The sequence below is a fragment of the Lolium perenne genome, chromosome 7 (assembly GCF_019359855.2).
Source record: "Lolium perenne isolate Kyuss_39 chromosome 7, Kyuss_2.0, whole genome shotgun sequence".
NCBI classification, from domain to species: domain Eukaryota; kingdom Viridiplantae; phylum Streptophyta; class Magnoliopsida; order Poales; family Poaceae; genus Lolium; species Lolium perenne.
The window spans coordinates 61,336,017-61,356,572 of NC_067250.2; the positions used below are offsets into that span (position 1 = coordinate 61,336,017).

The following is a 20,556-nucleotide window of genomic DNA, read 5'->3' on the forward strand; positions in this document are numbered from 1 at the left end:
AGAAGGGGATGCCTTGGGCATCCCCAAGCTTAGATGCTTGAGTCTTCTTGAAATATGCAGGGATGAACCACCGGGGCATCCCCAAGCTTAGAGCTTTCACTCTCCTTGATCATATTGTATCATCCTCCTCTCTTGATCCTTGAAAACTTCCTCCACACCAAACTCAAAACAACTCATTAGAGGGTTAGTGCATGTAGAAGTGATTTGGTGCAACGATGATTTGATTGATCGTGCACGAGGCACATATATAGGTACAGGGGTGTGACCGGGTCTAGTCTCCACGTGAATACAAAGGGAGAGAGACGCTACAGGTGCAACATACAAAACCCAAACCTATACATATACATATTCGTTCAACACCCCCCCGCAGTCGAAGCGGCGCCAGTGACGCAAAGACTGGACCTGAAGCTCTCGAAAGTCGAGGTAGGAAGGCCTTTCGTCATCACATCGGAGAACTGCTGATCGGTGGGAACGTGTAGAACACGGACACGACCAAGGGCGACGTGCTCCCGAACGAAGTGAATGTCGAGCTCGATATGCTTCGTCCTGCGATGATGTACGGGATTAGCTGAGAGATACACCGTGGAGACATTGTCGCAGTAGGCAATCGTGGCCTTCGGAACCGGGCAGTGGAGCTCCTGTAAAAGCTGTTGTAGCCAGGAACACTCAGCAACGGCGTTAGCCACAGCCCTGTACTCAGCCTCGGCGCTCGAGCGTGAAACCGTGGGTTGTCGCTTAGACGACCACAATATCAGGGAGGGACCAAGGTAGACACAGTAGCCAGAGGTAGAGTGGCGCGTGTCAGGACACCCAGCCCAGTCGGCGTCGGAGTAGGCGACAAGGCTGGTATCGGAAGAGGCCGTCAGGGTGAGTCCCATGGACATGGTGCCACGGATATAACGGAGGATCCGTTTTACCAGTGCCCAATGAGTGTCACGCGGAGCGTGCATGTGAAGGCACACCTGCTGAACAACGTACTGAAGGTACGGCCTCGTCAAGGTGAGGTACTGAAGACCACCAACGACGAAGCGATAGAAGGCAGCATCGGACACCGGAGAGCCCTCAACGGCGGATACCTTAGCCTTCGTGTCGACAGGCGTGGAAGCGGGCTTGCAGTTAAGCATGCCGGCGCGCTCCAGCTGGTCATGCGCATACTTCTGCTGATGCAAGAAGAACCCGGTGGCGGTGCGGACGACCTCGATGCCGAGGAAGTAGTGGAGGGCCCCCAAGTCCTTGAGGGCGAACTCAGCACTGAGCTGCGCTGTGATCTGCTGCAGAAGAGCCGTCGAGGAAGCAGTCGGGATGATGTCGTCGACGTACAGAAGGAGGTATGCAGTGGCGGCGCCCTGGTGGTACACGAACAGGGAGGCGTCGGACCGTGTAGACTGAAACCCCTGCTGCTGAAGAAAACCCGCCATCCGCTGGTACCAAGCTCGAGGAGCCTGCTTGAGCCCATATAGAGAACGGGAGAGCAGACACACATGGTCCGGGAAGGCGGGATCGACGAAACCAGTAGGCTGCTGATAGAACACTTGCTCAGTGAGATGCCCGTGCAAGAATGCATTGGACACATCGAGCTGGTGAACCGGCCAAGCTCGAGAGGCCGCAAGCTGAAGAACGGCGTGAATCGTGCCCAGTTTGACAACCGGGCGAAGGTGTCGGTGAAGTCCACGCCAGCACGCTGATGAAAGCCGCGTACCACCCAGCGCGCCTTATGGCGCTCAAGAGAACCATCCGGGTGAGTCTTGTGCCGAAAGACCCATTTGCCAGAGATGACATTGGCATGAGGAGGTCGGGGCACAAGCTGCCATGTGCGGTTGCGCTGGAGAGCATCGAACTCTTCGCGCATAGCAGCAAGCCAGTGCGGATCATGAAGGGCGGCACGGGCGGAGGAGGGCAGTGGAGACGGCACCGACGTAGAGGTAGCATACGCATACGCGGGGTCGGTGTAGCGCGGGTTCGGACGACTAGTCCCGGTCCGAGCACGGGTGAGCACACCGTCGAGAGGTGCAGCTGCATGGGGCGCGGGCGCAGCCGGGGCCGCAGGGGGCGCGGGCGCAGCCGGGGCCGCAAGGGGCGCGGGCGCAGCCGGCGCTGCAGGAGATGCAGGCGCAGCCGGCGTCAAAGGAGGCGCGGGCGCAGCTGGCGCTGCAGGGGGCGCGGGCGCAGCCAGTGTCCCGACGCTGCCGTGAGGTGGAACCTGCTGAAACGGAAACACAAGCTCATCAAAGTAAACGTGTCGCGAGGTGTAAACCCGACGGGACACGGGATCATAGCACCGGTAACCTTTGGTGTTGGGGGGATAGCCAAGGAAGACACAGGGAATGGAACGTGGGGCGAGTTTATGAGGAGAAGTGGACGCGGTGCTAGGATAACAGAGACACCCGAAGGTCCGAAGACCATCGTAGGACGGTGGGACACCGAATAGGAGCTGATGAGGAGCATAGTTCCAGCGAGGGCGACAGGGTCGGATGTTGAGAAGGAGGGTAGCGGTGGAGAGAGTATCCGGCTAGAAGCGGGGCGGGACGTGAGAGTGGAACAACAGTGTGGAAACGCAGTCATTAAGAGTGCGGATGACGCGTTCGGCGCGGCCATTCTGTTGAGACGTATAAGGACAAGTGAGACGGAAGACGGTGCCGTGCGACGCGAGGAGATGGCGGACAGCGGCGTTGTCAAATTCCTTTCCGTTGTCAGTCTGAAGTGTGAGAATGAGACGACTAAACTGAGTGGCGACATAGGAGTAGAAGGTAGTGAGAGTGGCGAAGACGTCAGACTTACGACGAAGTGGGAATGTCCATACATAATGAGAGAAATCATCCAAAAGGACTAAATAATATAAGTAACCCGTGTTGCTGGCAACAGGGGATGTCCAAACGTCACTATGTAAAAGCTGAAACGGAAAAGTAGAAATAGTGGTAGACTCGCTAAAGGGAAGCCGTACGTGTTTGCCAAGACGACAGGCATTACAAGTATGATGTTCGGCCTTATTACATGAGAATGAAAAAGTCTGAAGAATTTGACGCAAGACGGTGGCGTTGGGATGACCAAGACGAGCATGCCAAAGGTCGACGCTGGTGGCGAGGGCGGCTGGGCGAGGGGCGGCTATGGAGGAGGGGTGCATCGGGTAGAGCTCGTCGGTAGGGCTGTCACATCGGTGCAGAACCGTCCGAGTGCGGGCGTCCTTCACAGAAAAACCAGCGGCGTCAAATTTAACAGAGATAGGATTTTCTCGAGTAAGTTGGCGAACAGAAACTAGACTTTTAACTAAGTAAGGACAGACGAGGACATTAGACATCTTAATGGGAGTGGATGTGGATGGAAAAGACATACTACCGACATGTGTAATGGGAAAAGAGGAACCATCGCCGACGGTGATACGGGTGGAGGTATGGACGGGAGTGGAAGAAGTGAGGTTACCGGGATGATTTGTCATGTGAGCGGTAGCGCCCGTGTCCATGAAGTAATCACCGCCACTGCCGTAGTTGGCGGGAGAGGGCGCCGAGTGCAGCGCGGCGAGGAGAGCAGGGTCCCATGGCGGCGGCACCTGTGGAGGGTACATGGCGGGTGGCACGGCGACAGGCGGAGGCGCGTAGTAGCTCGGGTACGAAGCGGCGGGAGGCGTGGCGCCGAAGGCCGGGTAGGAGGCACCGTGAGGCGACGCAGTAGGCCCGGCGAAGTACGCCTGGTGAGTCGACGGAGCCGGTCCGAAGAGGCTCGGAGCGGGTGCCCGAGGCACCGGCATGGAGTATGCGTGGACCACGCCCGTCCAAGGATTGGTGCTGTACGTCCAGGGAGGGGAGGGCTGCATCGCGCGGGGAGCCTGGCCGCCCCCAGGGGCCGGCGGCTGCGGCTGCTGCGGCTGCTTGCGGCCGCCACGCCGGTTGCCGCGACGACCGCCCTGCTGCGGTTGAGGGGCGGCAGGGGGGCGGGTACCGGGGCGGTGGGAGGAGCGCCACGGAAGATGCCGGCGGCAAGAGCATGGTGCTGCGCGCGCTTCTTCACGCCCTTCATCCGATGTTCTTCAAGCTTGAGGTAGGACACAAACTTGGGAAAAGAGGGGTCGGGCATCAGGGTGAGGTTGCTAGCCGCATTGCCGAAGTACTCATGAAGATTGGCGGTGAGGGTGCTGAGGATGAAATCATCATCGATCGGGGCTCCGATGTCGCGCAGCTCATCCGCCAACTGCTTGAGGCGACGAGTGTATTCGTCGATGGTCTGGTCGTCCTGGTGGCAGTCCATGAACTCTTGATGCAAGAAGACGCGGCGCTGAAGCTTGTTGTCGGTGAAGAAGCCGTTGAGCTTGGTCCACACGGCGGCAGCGTTGTCGCCTTCCCGGATGATGGTGAGGAACAGATCGCGCGAGATCGTGGTGAAGAACCACCGGATGAGCGTAGCGTCGATCGAGGTCCACTCGGGGTCAGCCGCCATGACGCGCGAGTCGATGGAGCCATCAACATGATCCAGAAGGTTCTCCTCGCGGAAGAGAAGGGTGAAGTAGGTTTTCCATGGGTTGTAGGAGGAGGTGGTGGCGTCGAGGGTGACGGGGACGCGATCGCGGATGTTGATGAGGCGGATGGTGGCGGGGTCGGGGCCGGCGAAGGGGTTGGAGTAGGAGGAGGCCAACGACATGGCGTCGGGAGGCGGCGGCGCGTGGAGTGGGTCGCGCGGTGGCTTGGAGGAGGCGGCGGCCAGAGAGACCTGCGGCGACGGCGGCCCGAAGGCGGTGGCAGGGAGGCGGAGGCGGTAGGGAGGGGGCGGCGGCGGCGGCCAAGAGGTGGCGGCGGCGGCTTGGAGAGGTAGCGGCGGCGGCGGCCGAGAGGCGGCGGCGGCGGCTAGGAGAGGCGGAAGCTAGGGTTAGGGATCGGTGCGGTATCTGATACCATGTAGAAGTGATTTGGTGCAACGGTGATTTGATTGATCGTGCACGAGGCACATATATAGGTACAGGGGTATGACCGGGTCTAGTCTCCACGTGAATACAAAGGGAGAGAGACGCTACAGGTGCAACATACAAAACCCAAACCTATACATATACATATTCGTTCAACAGTGCACAATCAAAATTCACATGTTCAGAGGTGACTTAATCATTCTTAACACTTCTGGACATTGCACAAAGCTACTGAAAGTTAATGGAACAAAGAAATCCATCAAGCATAGCAAAACAGGCAATGCGAAATAAAAGGCAGAATCTGTCAAAACAGAACAGTCCGTAAAGACGAATTTTTACGAGGCACCAGACTTGCTCAAATGAAAATGCTCAAATTTAATGAAAGTTGCGTACATATCTGAGGATCACTCACGTAAATTGGCATAATTTTCTGAGTTACCTACAGAGGATTAGGCCCAGATTCGTGACAGCAAGAAATCTGTTTCTGTGCAGTAATCCAAATCTAGTATGAACCTTACTATCAAAGACTTTACTTGGCACAACAATACAACAAAATTAAGATAAGGAGAGGTTGCTACAGTAGTAACAACTTTCAAGACTCAAATATAAAACAAAAGTACTGTAGTAAAATCATGGGTTGTCTCCCATAAGCGCTTTTCTTTAACGCCTTTCAGCTAGGCGCAGAAAGTGTGTATCAAGTATTATCAAGAGATGAAGCATCAACAGCGGGGTTTGGAGTTTTCTCAACTATGAATTGTATCTTATCTATATAAGTTTCTGAGGCTCCCTTTTCATTAGTCTTAGGCTTGCTATTTTCATCAAACAAATTTTTGGGAACAAGCCAAGCATAATTATTTTCTAGTGCCTCGCACATTCCTAAGAGCTTGCACGGTATTGATGTTTTAATATCCCCCTCATAATTAACTTGATTGGTATAATTTTGTCTATCTTTTTCCATCTTTTCAAGGATACTGGCAAAATTGGTATAAGAGCCTAGCATATTATATTTAGTGAAGACTTTTCTAGCTTCTAACGCGTGTACTAAAGAAGCAACAACAATTTCATAAGTAGGAGCAAGTTCTACCAAGTGTCTATCTTCAAAATCTTCAGCCGTACTAATATGAGTGAAAAAATCTTCTATATTATCTTTCCCAAGGATAGACCCTCGGCCTACCGGTACATCTTTAAGAATAAACTTAGGAGGAAACATGATGAAACAAACAAAAAGCAAATAAAGTAAATGCAAGTAACTAATTTTTTTGTGTTTTTAATATGGAGAATGCAAACAATAAAGTAAATAAAGTAAAGCTAGCAACTAATTTTTTTGTGTTTTGATATAATGCAGCAAACAAAGTACTAAATAAAATAAGGCAAGACATAAACAAAGTAAAGAGATTGGAAGTGGAGACTCCCCTTGCAGCGTGTCTTGATCTCCCCGACAACGGCGCCAGAAATTTAGCTTGATACGCGTACAGCACGCGTCCGTTGGGAACCCCAAGTGGAAGGTGTGATGCGTACAGCAGCAAGTTTCCCTCAGTAAGAAACCAAGGTTTATCGAACCAGTAGGAGCCAAGAACACTACAAGAAAAGTTGCCATGGCCGACGAAGTTGAAGTCGCGCCGTGGTTGCTGGTGTACCATGGCCGACGATTTTGGGTCTGTCCGTTGTGCATGTCAAAACGTTTTTTTTCTCATTTTTGAGGCCACCTAGCCCGACGAAACCGGCCGAAACGTTGCGTATGGTGGCCCGGGACGTGGTGCATCTCGAATTCTCGGGTTCGCCGGCCGAGTCAACGCAAATCCGCACCGCCGAGGGATGTAGGGCCCAGATGGCAGCCTCTCTGGCATTGTTTTTTTCTCGATCGCGCCATCTCGTTCAACGCTCTCCGATCGAGCCGTTTACGATGCAGGATCATGGGTCCCGCATGTCATCCTCTATGAACCAAAATTCTTTCTATTCTTGGATTTTTTTTGACCCCCTGATTTCTGGCTACTTCCTTTTTCTTTTGATCCCTTGCCGCCTTGGAAACGTTGGCACCGCTGCTGCTAATTGGGACCCGCATGTCATCCTCTATGAGCAATCAACTTTCTTTTCTTGGAGTTTTTTTTGGCACCTCAAATTTGGTCACTTGCCTTTTTCTTTCGATCCCCTGCCGCCTCTCAAACGGTGATACGCTCTTGCTAAATGGGACCCGCATGTCATCCTCTATGTACTATAAAACTTTCTTTTCTTGGATTTTTTGGCACCTCATATTTGGTCACTTACCTTTTTCTTTCGATCCCCTGCCGCCTCTCAAACGGTGAGACATTTCTTGCTAAATGGGACCCGCATGTCATCCTCTATGTACTATAAAACTTTCTTTTCTAGGATTTTTTTGGAACCTCATATTTGGTCACTTGCCTTTTTCTTTCGATGCCGTGCAGCCTCTCAAACGGTGATACCGCTGCTGCTAAATGGGACCCGCATGTCATCCTCTATGTACAATCAAGTTTCTTTTCTTGAATTATTTTTGGCTCCTGATATTTGGTCACTTGCATTTTTCTTTCGATCTCATGCCAAGTTGAGGACCCTGCAGGCTCATGGGACCCGCATGTCATCCTCTATGTACTATAAAACTTTCTTTTATTGGATTCTTTTTGGCACCTCATATTTGGTCACTTGCCTTTTTCTTTCGATCCCCTGCCGCTTCTCAAAAGGTGATACATTCTTGCTAAATGGGACCCGCATGTCATCCTCTATGTACACTCAAGTTTCTTTTCTTGAATTATTTTTGGCTCCTGATATTTGGTCACTTGCCTTTTCTTTCGATCTCATGCACGTTTGAAACGTTGAGGAACCTGCTGGCTCATGGGACCCGCATGTCATCCTCTATGTGCTATAAAAGTTTATTTTCTTGGGTTTTTTTTCACCCTCTGATTTTTGGCTATTTCCTTTTTCTTTTGATCCCCTGCCGCCTTGGAAACGTTGAGTAAGCTGCTGACTCATGGGACCCGCATGTCATCCTCTATGTACAATCAACTTTCTTTTTCTTTTGATCTCAAGCCGCATTTGAAACGTTGAGACCGCTGCTGCTAATTGGGACCCGCATGTCATCCTCTATGTACAATAAAGTTTCTTTTCTTGGATTATCTTTGGCTCCTGATATTTTGCCACTTGCCTTTTTCTTTCGATCTCATGCCGCCTTTGAAATGTTGAGTAAGCTGCTGGCTCATGGGTCCCGCATGTCATCCTCTACGAACAATAAAAGTTTCCTTTCTTGGAGTTATTTTTTACCCCTAATTTCTGGCTATTTGCCTTTTTCTTTTGATCTCCTGCCCCCTTTGAAACGATGAGGACGCTGTTGGCAGGTCGGTCCCACATGTCATCCTCTGTGAACAATAAAAGTTTCCTTTGATGGATTTATTTTGAACCCCTAATTAATTTTGAGATATTTCCTTTTTTCCTTTGATCCCCTGCCAGGATGCTGCTGCCTCATGGGTCCCGCATGTCATCCTCTCAGAACGGTAAATGTTTCTTTTCTTGGATTTTGTTGACCAAACGATTTTTGGCTTATTTTTTCTTTCGATCTCCTGCAGCCTTTAAAACGTTCGGGCGCTGGCAGCTCACGGGTCCCACATGTCAACCTCTATGAACAATAAACACTGAGGATGCTGCTGCCTCATGGGTCCCGCATGTCATCCTCTCAGAACGAAAATGTTTCTTTTCTTGGATTTTTTACCAACAGATTTTTGGTTTATTTTTTCTTTCCATCCCCTGCCGCCTTTAAAACATTGACGACGCTGCTGGCTCATGCGTCCCCGATGTCAGCCTCCCCGTACAAGAAACATGTGATATCATGATTATTTTGCTGACAATAAACATTGTATTTCGCTCTGAGCTATTGCAAACGGATAAATTAAATCTTTATTTTTACATAAACAAACTTATATGTTGAATCTCCTTGTTTTGTGTTTTTGCGAAGCATAGGACTTTCCTGTTTTTTTTAGAAAAATCTGAACTTTCCTGTTTTGGAGTGGGCTGAAATTGTACGAGTCAAAAGGCCCAGCAGGATAGTTCGAAGGCCCAGATGTCCAGATGCAGCCCAATTGAAATCTTTCTTTTCTTGGATTTTTTTCACCCCCTGATTTCTGGCTACTTCATTTTTCTTTTGGTCCTGTGCCGCCTTGGAAATGTTGAGACCACTGCTGCAAAATGGGACCCGCATGTCATCCTCTATGTACAATAAAATTTCTTTTCTTGGATTATTTTTGGCTCCTGATATTTGGTCACTTGCCTTTTTCTTTTGATCCCGTGCAGCCTCTCAAACGGTGATACCGCTACTGCAAAATGGGACCCGCATGTCATCCTCTATGTAAAATCAAATTTCTTTTCTTGAATATTTTTGGCTCCTGATATTTGGTCACTTGCCTTTTTCTTGCGATCTCATGCCACGTTTGAAACGTTGAGGAACCTGCAGGCTCATGGGACCCGCATGTCATCCTCTATGTACTATAAAAATTTCTTTTCTTGGATTATTTTTGGCTCCTGATATTTGGTTACTTGCCTTTTTCTTTCGATCCCCTGCCGCCTCTCAAACGGTGATACCGCTGCTACAAAATGGGACCCGCATGTCATCCTCTATGTACAATCAAGTTTCTTTTCTTGAATTATTTTTGGATCCTGATATTTGGTCACTTGCCTTTTTCTTTCGATCTCATGCCATGTTTGAAACGTTGAGGAACCTGCTGGCTCATGGGACCCGCATGTCATCCTCTATGTACTATAAAAGTTCATTTTCTTCGGGTTTTTTCACCCTCCGATTTTTGGCTATTTCCTTTTTCTTTTGATCCCCTGCCGCCTTTGAAACGTTGACGACTCTGCTGGCTCATAGGTCCCACATGTCAGCCTGCATGAACGATAAAGCTTTCCTTTCTTGGAGTTTTTTTACCCCTAATTTCTAGCTACTTTCTTTTTCTTTTGACAGCTGCTGCAAAATGACACCCGCATGTCATCCTCTATGTGCAATAAATCTTGGATTGTTTTTGGCACCTCATATTTGGTCACTTGCCTTTTTCTTTCGATCTCATGCCGCCTTTGAAACGTTGAGTAAGCTGCTGGCTCATCGGTCCCGCATGTCATCCTCTACGAACAATAAAAGTTTCCTTTCATGGAGTTATTTTTTACCCCTAATTTCTGGCTACTTCCTTTTTCTTTTGATCCCCTGCCGCCTTTGAAACGTTGAGGATTCTGCTGGCTCATGGGTCCCACATGTCAGCCTATATGAACAATAAACCTTTCCTTTCTTGGAGTTATTTTGACCTCTAATTTCTGGCTATTTTGCCTTTTTTTTAAATCCTGTGTCGCCTTGGAAACGTTGAGGATGCTGCTGCCTCATGGGTCCCGCATGTCATCCTCTCAGAACGAAAAATGTTTATTTTTTTGGATTTTTTACCAACAGATTTTTGGTTTATTTTTTCTTTCGATCCTCTGCCGTCTTTAAAACGTTGACGACCCTGCTGGCTCATGGGTCCCCGATGCCAGCCTCCCCGTACAAGAAACATGTGATATCTTGATTATTTTGCACACAATAAACAGTGTATTTCGCTCTGAGTTGTTACAACCGGAAAAAATAAATCTTTATTATTAAATAAACAAACTTATATGTTGAATCTCCTTGTTTTTATTTTTGCGAAGCATAGGACTTTCCTATTTTGGAGTGGGCTGAAACTGTACGAGTCCAAAGGCGTCCAGCAAGATAGTTCGAAGGCCCAGACGGCCAGATGCAACCCAATTGAAATCTTTCTTTTCTTGAATTTTATTGACCCCCTGATTTCTGGCTACTTCCTCTTTTTTTGTTGGTCCTGTGCTGCCATGGAAACGTTGAGTATGCTGCTACCTCATGGGTCCCGCATGTCATCCTCTATGTACAATCAAATCTCTTTTCTTGGATTTTTTTTACACCCTTATTTTTGGTCACTTGCGTTTTTCTTTCGATCTCATGCAGCCTCTGAAACATTGAGGAAGTTGCTGGCTCATGGGACCCACATGTCATCCTCGGTATTATAAAAGTTTCTTTTCTTGGATTTTTTTCGCCCTCTTATTTTTGGCTATTTCCTTTTTTCTTTTGATCCCCTGCCGCCTTGGAAACGTTGAGTAAGTTGCGGACTCATGGGACCCGCATGCCATCCTAATTTCTGGAGTTTTTTTTTACCCCCTAATTTCTGGCTACTCTTTTTCTTTTGATCTCAAGCTGCATTTTAAACGTTGACACCGCTGCTGCAAAATGGGACCCGCATGTCATCTTTTATGTACAATAAAGTTTCTTTTCTTGGATTATTTTTGGCTCCTGATATTTGGTCTCTTGTCTTTTTCTTTCGATCTCATGCCGCCTTTGAAACGCTGAGGAAGCTGCTAGCGCATGGGTCCCGCATGTCATCCTCTATGAACAATAAAAGTTTCCTTTCTTGGAGTTATTTTTGACCGCTAATTTCTGGCTACTTCCTTTTTCTTTTGATCCCCTGCCGCCTTGGAAACGTTGAGTAAGCTGCTGACACAAGGGGCCCGCATGTCATCCTCTATGTACAATCAACTTGCAAGATCTTGGAGCGAAAGAGCTTGTATAAGTGGGACCCATATGCCATCCTCTATGTACAATAAAAGTTTCTTTTCTTGGATTATTTTTTGCTCCTGATATTTGGTCACTTTCCTTTTTCTTTCGATCTCATGCCGCCTCTGAAAAGTTGAGTAAGGTGCTGGCTCATGGGACCCGCATGTCATCCTCTATGTACAATAAAGTTTCTTTTCTTAGATTTTTTTACCCCCTGATTTTTGGTCACTTGCCTTTTTCTTTCGATCATATGCCGCCTTTGAAATTGAGGTCGCAGGTGGCTCAAGGGTCCCACATGTCAGCATCTATGAACAATAAACCATTCCTTTGTTGGATTTATTTTTTACCCCTAATTTCTGGCTATTTGCCTTTTTCTTTTGATCCCCTGCCTCCTTTGAAACGCTGCTGGCAGGTCGGTCCCACATGTCATCCTCTATGAAGAATAAAAGTTTCCTTTTTGGATTTATTTTTGACCCCTAATTTCTGGCTATTAGCCTTTTTCTTCTGATCCCTGCCGACTTCGAAATGATAAGGATGCTGCTGGCAGATCGGTCCCACATGTCAGCCTCTACGAACTATAAATGTTTCCTTTCTAGGATTTATTTTTTACCCCTATTTTCGGGCTACTTGCCTTTTTCTTTGAAACGTTGAGGACGCTACTGTCTCATGGGTCCCACATGGCATCCTCTCTGAACGATAAACCTTCATTTCTTGTTAACGACAGGTTTATCAGTATTATTTTTGCAGACTAATACAAGCTCTTTCGCTCCAAGATCTTGCAAGTTGATAGATTAAATCATGGAATTATCAGGATATGTTTTAAATTTCAAATCCACTTTATGAATTTGTAAAAATACCGTTATCCATGTGGTTATGGAGCGATCAAGGATTTTCATATTGTGCATGGCTTGAGTTTCAAAAATTGGAACCCAATAATTCAAAATAAATAAAAACAACTTTTATGTAGAATCTCCGTGTTTTTTTTTGCCAATCATAGGATCTGTGTTTCATTAGAAAAGGGCCGAAATTGCATGAGCAGAGAGGCCCATTTGTGGTTATTGGGCTTCGACAGCCAGAGCAAGTAGACCGATAACAATTACCATGTAGATGTTCGTTGGCAACCTGTTATCACCAGAATTTGACCGGATCAGAGGTGGGCCGCGATCAAGATTGGGCTTGAAGAATATACATGGAAGAAATACGTGAACCGGCCTTGTATACGAAGTTTGGGCTAGTTTGCCCTTGTATCTGTAAATCTAGTAGGATATGTGTCGGTTAGTTAGAGTTTGGCTCGTGCACGGTTGGGATTATTCCCACGTTAGAAAGTCTACAGACTATAAATATGTATCTAGGGTTATCAAGAAAAATAACAATCACGTTCATCACAAACCAATCTAGGCGCATCGCCAACCCCTTGTTTCGAGGGTTTCTTCCGGGTAAGCATCATGCTGCCTAGATCGCATCTTGCGATCTAGGCAGTATACGTTTATTCATTGTTCATGCGTTGCTCGTGCTGAAGCCTTTTTGATGGCGAGAAACGTAGTTATCATAGATGTGTTAGGGTTAGCATTGTTTTCATCGTATCACATGCTTTCGCTCATGCAACCCTTAGACGTCTAGCCGCCCTTACACCTTTCCTAGGTGTAAGGGCGGCACCTCGCTTGATCATTGTTTAGTAGATCCGATCCGTTATGATCGCTCCTTGATCCTTCAAGGATTAGTTTAATATCTGCATAGTTAGGCCTTACAAACGGGTTGAATGATCCAGTAGCACGTAGGGTGTAGTTTGCTAACCCTAGACAAGATGTTCCGGGGATCAACTTAATGTTGGTTTTTAGGCCTTGTCTAGGGTCGGTTTATTATCACCGTGCGTGGCCGCCAGGCTCAATCACGAGTAGGATGTTCCGATTATGCGGTGAAAACCCTAGATCGTCGTAGGTCGTTTTAGCTTTGTTTTGATCAAGCAGGACCACCATGCAATCGTAAACCCCATACGAGTCATGGGTGGATCGGCTCCTTGAGCCGATTCACGGACAACACGAGAGCCGATCGAGGCTCGTATTTAATGTTTACGTGTATGCCATGCGGGAAACTAAGCGAAGCAAATCCATCACCTTCACGATCGGTATAGATCGGGTGGCACGCTTGCACCAGCATCGGGACGTGCGTACCAGGAGCTTTGCGGGCCGTCGCTCGGAGGGACCAGGGCCAGCCGCAGCCCTAGGTTGTTCCTGGCTCTTCGTGTTGCCAGCCGTTGCTCGCCGGTGGGTTTCGGACGCCAACACATTACGGCACGCCGGTGGGACGGTCTTCGACATCAACTGCATCGCCATCTACATCTGAGATGGCGGAAGGTACTCCAGTCACGTACGAGGATCTGCCTGAGGACCTCAAGAAGAAGTATGACGACGTCAAAGCTATCCTCGAAGCCGACCTCATCGGCTCTTTCCACAGGACCCGCTCACACGGCATCAGGTGGAGAGGGTTCACACCTGAAGGCGCGCTCGATGGAGTGGACCTGTCCACCCCTTCAGAAGAACGCACCAGGTCCTTGCGTCAGGAGATTAATTTCATGGTAGCTCATTCGCTACACCGCCACTCTGAGAGCTTGGTGAACACTTTGGAGCGTGTCGCCCTTCGGGTGCTCCATGAAATCTTGAGGCATCAATACTCTCCGTCAGGACCTGCTCTGGGGACTCACCATGGAGAGCTACCACTCCAGAGCCGACCACCGCTGCCGTTCGTGCTGGTAGCACCAGAGGTGCCGAGTACACCGGCATTCGTTGTCTACAAGATCGGTGGCGATCCTAGCGATTACCAGTTCTTGTATGAGGCGCCTAAGGAAATCCCTCATGGATACACGTGCACGTACGTGCCAGACGGCGATAGAATCGGGCACTCACGAACCAGGCTGCAACGGCGGGGACTTAGGAACGGCGGGGAGGAGCTTACGGATCAGATCTTGAGAAGCGAGACGTGGCTAGCTAAGTATGCCACTCCGACGAACCTCCGAGCTCAACTCCTGTAGCTAGCTCAGATCTTGAGAAGCAAGCGTGGCTAGCTAAGTATGCCACGCGGCGAATCTTCGAGCTCCACTCCTGCGGCTAGCTGCGCGGATCAGATCAGCACGATCTTGAGAGACCAGTTCGGCATGGTGCCGAAAAGAAGGGCAATCGGCTATTCCAAGCCGTACCCCAACGACTACGATTTGATCCCACTACCACCCAAATATCGGCTCCCTGAATTCTCCAAGTTTAGTGGGTCAGATGGCTCCAGCTCTATCGAGCATGTAAGCCGATATTTGGCGCAGCTGGGCACGATCTCAGCTGCAGATTCACTACGCGTGAGGTTCTTCGCACAGTCCCTCACAGGATCGGCTTTTGGGTGGTACACATCACTGCCACCAGATTCGATCCGGACTTGGAAACAGTTGGAGGAACAATTCCACATGCAGTATCACTCAGAAGCTTCCGAGGCTGGCATTGCCGATCTAGCACAAGTACGTCAGAAGCGCGGAGAAACAGTGTCAGAATACATCCAGCGCTTCAGGGCCGTTAGGAACCGATGCTATTCGACTCGTTTGTCTGAAAGAGAAGCAGCTGAAGTTACCCGAAGGCCTCAAAATCCCCACGGTACAGGAGCTGAACGGAAAGCCATACTGCAAATGGCATAACACATTCTCCCATACCACCAACGACTGCAGGGTGTGGCGTCAGCAGATCCAAATGGCGATAGAACAAGGACGTCTAATTTTCAACCAGTACGCCATGAAAGTCGACACACACCCCTTCCCCGCCGTTAACACGGTGGAATACGCTTACCCCGAGGGGTGCCAACCAGGTTTCTCGTTAAGCATTAACATGGTTGAGCCTGGGCACCACTCTGGTAAGAACAAAGGCGAGGGCAGCCGCTCTCGTAGCAAGGACAAAGAGGAAGCCGCTCCACGCGATCGGCTCTGGCACGATGGCAAACGCTACATCACAGAGGGAGAAGTGAAGAATGTGCGACATCAATGACCTCTCTCTGATCATCTCCTCAATAAATATGTAAGTCAGTACGACCAGCGCCGGCGGTACAACAACGACGATGAAAGGGATCGTCTAGCTAGCATGGACGCCAGGAGACATCGTCGGCATGATCGCGATGAGGAGAGATACGAGCGCCATGCCAAGGAAAGGTCAAGAGAACAAGATGACGTGGACAAGCACTGGGACTGTCCTTTCTTCAAACACTGCTGGGATTCAGGAATGAGCCGATTGCCCACAATCGGCAACTGCCCAGAATGTAGACAGAAGAAGAAGGGTGCAACAGACGTGTCAGTGTTCAAACGTCTAGGGCCTCTCCCATCTAGGAACAAGCAAACTGAGTCCTCTCGGGAAGAAGACCTCGAGGAGTTAGAAGATGACTACGAAGAAGAAGAGGACAAGTACCACCGGCCAAAGTGGTGCCCTGATGGACTCAGCCGTTCCCAAAAGCGTAGGGTTCAGCGACTGCGTGGCTTGGAGGAAGCCGAAAGGTTATACCTGCACATGCTAAGGAAGGCGCGGCCTGATCTGGCCGCGAAAATTCAACGAACCCTGGACGAAGGGGGTCGACCACAAAAGATGGAGTGGCGCCCCAAGCAAAGGAAAGCCGATGATGAGACATCGGCTAGTACAAACATGGTGTTCATCCTTCCAGTGGAGTTTTGTGCTCCTGGATTAGACGAAGCACCTGTGGCACAACTCGACTGTGGCCCACGGCCAGTTATCTTTGAGAAGCCACGTGAAAGAAGCTACAGACACCTGAAGGCCCTGTACTTACAAGGTTATATCAATGGGCAGCCTGTCAATAGGATGCTGGTGGACACCGGAGCGGCAGTCAACATCATGCCATACTCTATGCTACGTCGGTTGGGATGCTCTAGCTCGGATCTGATCAAGACCAACGTTACACTGAGCGATTTCAACGGCCAAGCATCCGATGCACAAGGTGTTCTGAACGTGGATCTGACCGTAGGGAGGAAAACCATACCTACGACATTCTTCATTGTCGATAGCAAGAGCACTTACGCTGTCCTGCTAGGGAGAGATTGGATCCACGCCAACTATTGCATTCCATCTATGATGCACCAATGCCTAATACAGTGGGATGGAGATGAAGTAGAAGTCGTCCATGCAGACGATACAGCCGAGATTTCAACGGCTGGCATGAACGTTTGGGAGATGGAAGGCCAAGAGCCACTCTCAGGCAGCACTTTGGACGACTGCGAGTACATCGACGTGTCAAAAAACGGGGTGAGGCTGGTCTTATCCACTGGCCTGACCGTGTAACAAGAGCAAAGTCTATGAACGTACATGGGAAGGCCGATCCTTGTGATCGGCCCCAAAAAATAAAAAGTAATGATCTTGTCTCAAGTATGTCACGTAGTCATAGTGAAGCACGAACAAGATGTAAACCTCTTTTGAGCAATGCAATCAAGATGGGGGCCAATTCCAGCAATCGGCCCATATTATCCTTGACATACGTTTTGCCTGTGTTCAGCGTCGATCTAACAGGTGACGGAAAGCTAGGGTATGGGTTTACATCGGCTGATGAGCTAGAAGAAGTCGACATTGGTCCTGGGGATAAGCCACGACCAACCTTCATCAGCAAGAAGTTAGATCCACATCTCAGGAGCCAGATGATAGCTCTATTAAAAGAGTACCCAGATTGCTTTGCATGGGATTACACAGAGATGCCTGGGCTAGACAGGAGAATCATTGAGCATCGGCTCCCTCTAAAGAAAGGATTTCGGCCATACCAACAACGAGCACGTCAGATGAAGGCCGAAATTCTCGAAGAAGTCAAGAAAGAGATCGAGAAAATGTTGGCCGCCGGGTTCATCAGGCCATGGAGGTATGCTGAATGGATCTCCAGTATTGTACCTGTGGAGAAAAAGGACGGCCGATGGCGTGTGGCAATAGATTTTCGAGATCTTAACAGAGCCACTCCAAAGGATGAATATCCAATGCCTGTGGCAGAAACATTGATCAACGCAGCTGCTGGCCACAAGGTGTTGAGTTTCATGGATGGCAATGCTGGCTACAACCAGATTTTCATGGCCCCAGAAGATATACACAAGGCGCATTCAGTACCAGGATCAGTGGGCTTGTTCGAATATGTGGTCATGACTTTTGGTTTGAAGAATGCCGGTGCAACGTACCAACGAGCCATGAATTATATTTTTCATGATCTGATCGGCAAGTTGGTGGAAATCTACATCGATGACGTGGTGGTCAAGTCTGTCTCCATGGAAGGACACTTGGATGATTTGCGACGCATCCTAGACCGAACTCGGAAGTTCGGACTCAGAATGAATCCAAAGAAGTGTGCCTTTGGTGTGACGGCCGGTCAGTTCCTAGGTTTTCTTGTTCATGAACGAGGAATTGAGATCGGCCTGAAAAGTCAGGAGGCAGTACGTAGCATGCAGCCACCTACCACAAAGAAGGAGCTCCAACGTCTTATCGGCAAGATCAATTTCGTCCGGCGATTCATCTCTAATCTCTCAGGACGAATTGAGCCATTCATGGCGTTGGTCAAGATTAAATCTGATGACGAGTTTCACTGGGGGGCAGAACATCAGCAGGCGTTTGATGAGATTAAGCGGTATCTAACAACACCGCCTGTGTTAGTTCCGCCTCAGCAGGACATGCCGTTCTATATCTACCTATCAGTAGCTGACACGTCCATTGCTTCAGTGGTGGTGCAACTCTACGAGGGTGTTGAAAAGGTCGTATTCTACCTCAGCAGGAGGATGTTGGATGCAGAGACAAGATATCGTGAGGTCGAGAAGTTATGCCTCTGCCTGTTCTTCACCTGCACCAAGCTCCATCACATCCTTTTGACAGCAGAAATCATCGTCGTATGCAAGTCAGACGTTGTCAAGCACATGCTGTCGGCTCCTGTTTTGAAAGACCGACTTGGTAAGTGGATGTTTGCGTTATCGGAGTTTGATCTCTGGTATCGGCCTGCAAAAGCAGTCAAGGGACAAGCGTTGGCCGATCTCATAGCTGAACGGATCAATACTAATATAGTAGCACTATCTATACGTGCATGGGCTATGTTCTTCGATGGATCGGCTTGTGACGATGGTTGTGGCATCGGCATTCTGCTCGTGTCGCCTCGGGGGGCAACATACTCCTTCTCCATCAGACTATCTACTCCTTGCACAAACAATGTCGCTGAGTATGAGGCAGTACGCAAGGGACTGGAGTTGCTGCTGGAAGCCGGGGCAGAAGCGGTGGAGCTTTTTGGAGACTCGAAGTTGGTAATTTACCAGCTCACGGACGAATACAAGTGCGAGAGTGAGTCGCTCTTCCCATATTGGATGGAATGTCGTGAGCTGATGACACATTTTCGGTACATCAATTTCAATTGGGTCCCAAGATCTCAGAATACCGACGCCAATGATCTCGCGCAAATGGCGTCAGGGTACAAGGACATACCAGACGGGTCAGAAGTTCAGGTGCAGTTCCTGGAACAGGATGACTGGAGAGCCGATATCTTCAATTACTTGAAGGATTCGGCTCGGGGGGCACCTAAATGGATAAGATACAAGGCTATGAAATATGTCCTTATAGGAGATGACATGTTCTACAGGACGTTGGAAGGGTTACTGCTCAAGTGCCTGGGACCAACTGAGTCTAATCGGCTCTTACATGAGGTGCATGAAGGCGCCTGTGGAACTCACCAATCGGCTCATAAGATGAAGTGGCTGATTAGGCGATCAGGGTTTTATTAGCCCACTATGCTTGAGGATTGCTTCAAGTACTACAAGGGATGCCAAGCGTGTCAGATGTTCGGGAAGATTCAGATGGTACCCGCGTCAGCGATGAACCCTATCATCAAGCCTTGGCCATTTCGAGGTTGGGGCATGGATATGATCGGCAAAATCCATCCTGCGTCAAGCAAAGGCCACGAGTGGATTCTGGCCATTACAGATTACTTCACCAAGTGGGTGGAGGCCGTTCCTATGAAGAAGGTAAAATCAGAAGATGTTATCAAATTTGTCAAAGAACACGTCATTCATAGGTTCGGGATTCCCCAAACAATCACGACCGATGGAGGTTCGGTCTTTATTTCTAAAGAATTCAGAAAATTCTGCGATGACATGGGGATCAAGCTGATCCGATCATCTCCATACTATGCTCAAGCCAACGGGCAAGCCGAAGCGTCTAATCAGAGCCTGATCAAGCTGATCAAGAGGAAGATTGACGAGAACCCTAGGGTTTGGCATGAAACACTGTCAGAAGCTTTGTGGGCCTATCGCATGTCATGCCATGGAGCCATAAAGACTTCGCCTTACCAGCTCGTCTATGGGCAGGAAGCCGTATTGCCTTGGGAAATTACGGCTGGATCAAGACGTGTCACGTTTCAGAATGATCTAACAGCTGAAGAATATGCAGCTTTGATGAGTGACACTATTGAGGATGCAATGGAACTTAGACTTTGGTCGTTGGAGAAGATTAAAGAGAATAAAGCTAGGGTAGCTCGTGCATACAATAAGAAGGTAAGACCAAAGGAGTTTCAAGTTGGTGATCTAGTATGGGAAGCTGTGTTGCCATTAGGAACCAAGGATAAAGCGTATGGTAAATGGTCTCCTAATTGGCACGGTCCATATAAAGTCGTCCAGACATTGAAGGGTAATGCATACATGCTAGAGCAGCTGGACGGTGTTAAGTTCCCAGTAGCTGTCAATGGCCAACATCTCAAGAAATATTTCCCAAGCATGTGGGATGACCAGTAAGTAAAACATGGGGGCCGATTCATGAAATCGGCCAGTAAAAAAAAATTATACAAATCATAGCCGATGCGCAGACATCGACTTGAGAAATATGGATATCAGTACAGCCGATGCATGGACATCGACTTTAGAATAACGAAAAAGCCGATGTGTAGCCATCGACTCTAGAGGAACAAAACTCAATGGAGCGGATTAACAGATCGGTTTCATGCAAGAGTTCATGGCATCTGAGGTAATTTTCCCGTGGATTCTGCTGAGTCTGTGCGTTTGAGACCGGGAGATGGCGTGGACACGAATTGGATCTGTTGACCGTGT

At 48.9% G+C, this 20,556-nt stretch overlaps 1 protein-coding gene across 1 annotated transcript; it reads right to left on the reverse strand.

Moving 5' to 3' along the window:
• Positions 1-353: 353 nt before the first annotated feature.
• On the reverse strand, positions 354-4,629 carry LOC139833592 (uncharacterized). Its single transcript, XM_071823909.1, has 6 exons — positions 3,781-4,629; positions 3,418-3,682; positions 3,029-3,264; positions 2,555-2,695; positions 1,511-2,200; positions 354-1,442 (listed from the first exon to the last, which is right to left on the reverse strand). The coding sequence occupies exons 1-6, from the start codon at positions 4,627-4,629 to the stop codon at positions 354-356; spliced, it is 3,270 nt and encodes a 1,089-aa protein (XP_071680010.1).
• Between the last annotated feature and the right edge of the window lie 15,927 nt (positions 4,630-20,556).

Bases quoted from the DNA above. Each gene is read 5' to 3' on its own strand.
- LOC139833592 (XM_071823909.1), bottom strand. From the start codon at position 4,629: ATGTCGTTGGCCTCCTCCTACTCCAACCCCTTCGCCGGCCCCGACCCC. The intron at 3,683-3,780 runs GCACCAATCCTT...TCGACTCACCAG, and splicing joins CTCCCCTCCCTGGACGTACA to GCGTACTTCGCCGGGCCTAC. The intron at 2,201-2,554 runs GTTTCCACACTG...CCGTTTCAGCAG, and splicing joins TCCGCACTCTTAATGACTGC to GTTCCACCTCACGGCAGCGT.